The sequence below is a fragment of the Microcebus murinus genome, chromosome 21 (assembly GCF_040939455.1).
Source record: "Microcebus murinus isolate Inina chromosome 21, M.murinus_Inina_mat1.0, whole genome shotgun sequence".
NCBI classification, from domain to species: Eukaryota; Metazoa; Chordata; class Mammalia; order Primates; family Cheirogaleidae; genus Microcebus; species Microcebus murinus.
This window is the reverse complement of record NC_134124.1, coordinates 12,944,540-12,948,791: the sequence shown is the minus strand read 5'-3', so window position 1 is coordinate 12,948,791 and position 4,252 is coordinate 12,944,540. Positions and strand designations below refer to the sequence as shown.

At 55.7% G+C, this 4,252-nt stretch overlaps 1 protein-coding gene across 1 annotated transcript; it reads right to left on the bottom strand.

Annotated features, from left to right (window-relative positions):
* Nucleotides 1-873: 873 nt before the first annotated feature.
* Nucleotides 874-3,761, bottom strand: POU4F3 (POU class 4 homeobox 3). The gene is made up of 2 exons (XM_012774169.2): nt 3,368-3,761; nt 874-3,052 (listed from the first exon to the last, which is right to left on the bottom strand). Exons 1-2 carry the CDS (start codon nt 3,485-3,487, stop codon nt 2,156-2,158), a joined length of 1,017 nt encoding a protein of 338 aa, XP_012629623.1. The 5' UTR covers nt 3,488-3,761; the 3' UTR covers nt 874-2,155.
* Nucleotides 3,762-4,252: the final 491 nt, after the last annotated feature.

Here is a 4,252-nt window from a genome sequence, read left to right as displayed (position 1 = left end):
GAGGAATGTGCCGATGAATCCTGGATTTCGAGCATTAATTTTTAAATCAGGAAGATGTTTCTATGGTTCACAAATAAAAACATTTCCGTCCCCTTTCAGAGGGAGCAGAAAGAGACAAGAGCCCTGGCATCTGTTGATTACACCCAGGGTACTATGCCAGGTGCTTTGCAGCAGATATATCAGCCCTCCCACAGAGAAGCCAAGAGAGACCACGGAGGGAGTACCCTTCTGGGTGACAATGCCAAATGCATTTCTGAAGGGACTTCGAAGGGGCCACAAGAGACTCTGTCCCAGCAAACACTTTCCTCCCTTTTGCCTCTATCCCCACACCTCCTCTCCAGCCATTTCAATTTTTTAAAATAATTTATTTGTTTCCTTCTAAGTCCAAGCACTTCTTAAACACCCTAAATAAACAATCTTGCCTAGTCCTGATGGTAATCTTGAGAGATAAGTATTAGCACCTTCCTTCTGCAATCAATCTTAGAGGAAACTTACACAAGTTAGAAAAAAAGAAAAAGAAAAACTAGCCTCAGGATGGTTCAGGCGGTGAGTGGAGACACTGAGGCTTGAACCCCCATCAGTCAGGCTACAAAGTTTGCTCTCTGAGTCGCATTGAGGAACAGAGTCTGATGGATACGGCACAGAGAGGGAAGCATGGAGGAAAGTGCCTTGAAACCTTGAGGACCAGAGACCGCGGCTGGATCTCCCTAGAGGAGATCTGGGTGGGAGTGTGTGCGTGAGACCATGGAGGAAGAGGAGAGATGGCTGGGGGCTGCTCGGCAGTAAATGACAGCCTAGCCCTTTTGGGTTCTCATTTTTAAGTCCTTTCCAAGACTAGTACCCCTCAGCCTTTGAGAAAGAAAACCACTGCGATTCGGGTTGAAAAATAAAGCATTTATTTTAAGAAGTTAATTCAAGGGGTAAAGAGAGAAGAAAACTTAATATTTTATTTGTATCTATTCGGAGAACGAAACCAAAGGTCACACAGCAACACGCAAACTACATGAAGGAATGAAAAAATAAAATATGACTGGTCCAAAGGGGCTGGGGAGAGAAGGGCCCAGGCCAGTGGTCCTGCTCCTCTTCTCTCACAAAATTATAAGTGAACCTCCACCAAGAGACCCACATAGAGGGAATGGAAGAAAACAGAGTTAAATAAATAATAGGAATTGATAATGCTAACAACAACAATAATAATAAACGGGCAACGAGGTTAGATGTGTTGGAAGGACTTGCATATGATTCAGAGAAGTGACAGTCACTTTCGAGCAGCTGACTCCACGCTGAGTTCGCAACCTGGTAAAAGCAGAGAGCTGGGGTGGGCGAGTCTTCAGTTAGTACAGAAAACTGCCAACCCCGGCTCTCCAGCAAGCGGTAATTACCTCTCAAACGCCAGCAGGTCGTGAGGGATGACCAGGGCCGGTGTTGGTGCTCGCTGGGCTTGCAGACAGCCAAGCGATCCCAGCCTTTTCAGTCGCCAGACTGGGTTCACATTTTTCTGGAGTCCTACCTACCGCGGAGAATAACAGCTCGAAGCCTGAAACTCCCCGCACACTTTCCCTGAACCTAATCTTCATGCTACCTTATGAGAATTTACGGCAAACCAAAGGATAAGATGGATAGAATTTAGGCAAAGAAGGGAGTATAAGGCTATCCTTTGGAAACATACGTGTATTTTTTATATACTCTAATAAATCTCCAGTACATGTTTGGGTCCCACTTAGATATCCTAAACTTTGTATTGTTATTTATCGCTTTCTTTCCATCCCTTCACCCCTCGCTTAATTGCGCTTAGCAAAGTGGCGCTTTAACCCTAGCTTCGGGCGGTGGGGCCAATTCACCACCCTCTGCCCGGGAGCTCCCGCCCTGAGGTCGCGCCGGGGCAAATTTCAGCACCACGGACAGCGCGAGTCCCTCCGGGCCCGCCCTTCTTGAATTTTTTCCAAGCGCCAAAACTTTTTTTGGTGAGAACAGAAAGGAAAGAGAAAGAGAAGGCCGGGAGGCAACCAGGCGGGATAAAGGGAAAAGTCTGTGGCTTCGGGGGAGAGAGCCTAACCTGCCCGGAAGCGCCTTGGAGTTCCCCATAACCGTCCCCCCAACCCAGGGGGCATGTGCGCTAGGCTCTCCCGGCTCCCAACGGGGCGCCCCACCGCAGTCAGTGGACAGCCGAGTATTTCATTCGTTTCTGTTTCTGTCTCTGGTTGCAGAACCAGACCCTCACCACGTTCTTTTTAAGGTCCAGTTTCTCAGCGATGGCTGCTATCTTCTCGGAGGAGGGACGGGGCTGGATGGCGAAGTAGGCCTCCAGTGAGCGTTTCTCCGGCGCGGCGATGGACGTGCGTTTGCGCTTCCGCTCGCTGCCGTTGAAGAGCTCCGGCTTGCTGTTCTTCTCCCGGTAGGCCGCCTCGGCCTCCTCCAGCCAAGCCTGCAGCACCGGCTTGAGCGCGATCATGTTGTTGTGCGAGAGGGTGAGAGACTCGAACCTACAGATGGTGCTCTGACTGAGCGAGCCCACGCCGGGGATCTTGAGATTGGCTAGAGCTGCACCCACGTCCGCCTGGGTCACCCCCAGCTTGATGCGCCGCTGCTTGAAGCGCTCGGCAAAGGCCTCCAGCTCACGCGGGTCTGACTCTACGTCGCTGAGGCACGCGGGCATGGCGCTGTGAGGCGCCACGGCATGCGGGTGACTCATGCCCATGGCCTGGTGCAGGTGGCCCATGGCTCCCAGGTGGTGTGGATGGATCTGCGCGGGCATCACCGAGTGCTCCGGGGCGCCCAGGCCGCTCACACTCAGCGTGGGCGAGATGTGCTCTAGCAGGTCGCCTTCGAGGCCCTGGTGCACGGCGTGGTGCGGGTGTGAAGTGAGCGTGGCCGGGTGGGAGATGGGCACGGTGGACGAGGTGGACGTGCAGGGCACGCTGCTCATGGTATGGTAGGTGGCGTCGGGCTTGAACGGATGGTTCTTGCCGTGGGAGACGATATCCACCGCCGCCAGAGCTTCTGCGCGTGCCAGCAGGCTCTCATCAAAGCTTCCAAATATATTACCCTGCAGCTGCAAGCGAGAAGGCGCACAGCACGGTCAGTGGGGAATACTGTCAACTCAGGATTAAAACACATTTTCAAGCAACCGAGATGCCTCTCCTCAAAGCCCAGGTCATAAAAATTAATACGGAGGCAGCAGCTCTGCTGGAACAGACGTGTGGATCAGAGACGTGAATGAGAAAGAGAGCGCGCCGGGAGAGAGCGCGGGGGAGACAAGGAGAGGGGTTCAGACAGCGGCGATTGTTCTGGGCGACATGAAAAAAACATGAAGCTAGTGCCTGTCAAAAAATGTGCCTTAGAGCGGTAATTATGCTCCACTACGTACCTGCGGGGCTGGGAGACAGACTCGGCGCATGGCCTCGGAGCCGGAGTGCAGGCTGGAGAATTTGGGTTCTTGCAGCACAGGGTGCATGCCGAAAGGCTGCTTGGCGTTCATGGCCATCATCTTCGCACGCCTGGTAGGGTGGCAGCGGGGGACATGGAATCAGGCTTGTCTTGCTAGCTCGCTGCGCTCCAAGTGAGCGCCGCTCAGCGCCCGCGCTCCCCTCGCCCTCTCGCTCGCTGCCTCCCCTCTCCCCCACCTGCTTCTTCACTCATCTTACAAGCAGCCTGCCAGGAAGGGCCCGGGCGCGCGCAGGCGTGCTCGCGCGCTCGGGACTCGCAGGGGCGGCCCGGGAGGCGAGGCGAGACCGCAGCTCGCGGCGCGCCTCTCTGCGCCCGCGGCGGCCGCCCCCTCCGCGGCATTTATACCCCGGCCTGGCCTGGCCTCTTCCAGTCCGCCCCGCCCCGCCCGGCTCCAGCCCTGCAGACCTTCCGAGTCCTTTTTTCTTCCTGCACTATTTTTCCTCCAAAAGTCCCAAACCTCTCTGTCCTGTCCCAACTCGAACTGCAGGGATCGAAGGGAAGCCTTGGGCTGAGCAGAGGACCGGAAGCTGACCCTACTCTAAGCCCCCACCGCTCACACACACACACACACACACACACACACACACACACGCACACAGCCCCCGTCGGCCCGGCTGCCGCCAAACTGCCCATTTCCAGGGCGCTCCTGGCCCCACGCCCGAGCCGTCCACCAGAGTCCGGCCCCGCGGCGCAGCGAGCAGGCGCCTCCAAGTGCCCAGACGGCCCGGGGAGGGCGAGGGGCTGCCAGAATGAGCCCCTGGCGACGCCCTCCCCGCCAGCCCCCCGCCAGGGTGGAAGTAGGGGC

Coding starts and splice junctions, on each gene's coding strand:
- POU4F3 (XM_012774169.2), bottom strand. CDS start 3,487: ATGATGGCCATGAACGCCAAGCAGCCTTTCGGCATGCACCCTGTGCTG. Junction 3,053..3,367: donor TCTGTCTCCCAGCCCCGCAG/GTACGTAGTGGA, acceptor TCTCGCTTGCAG/CTGCAGGGTAATATATTTGG.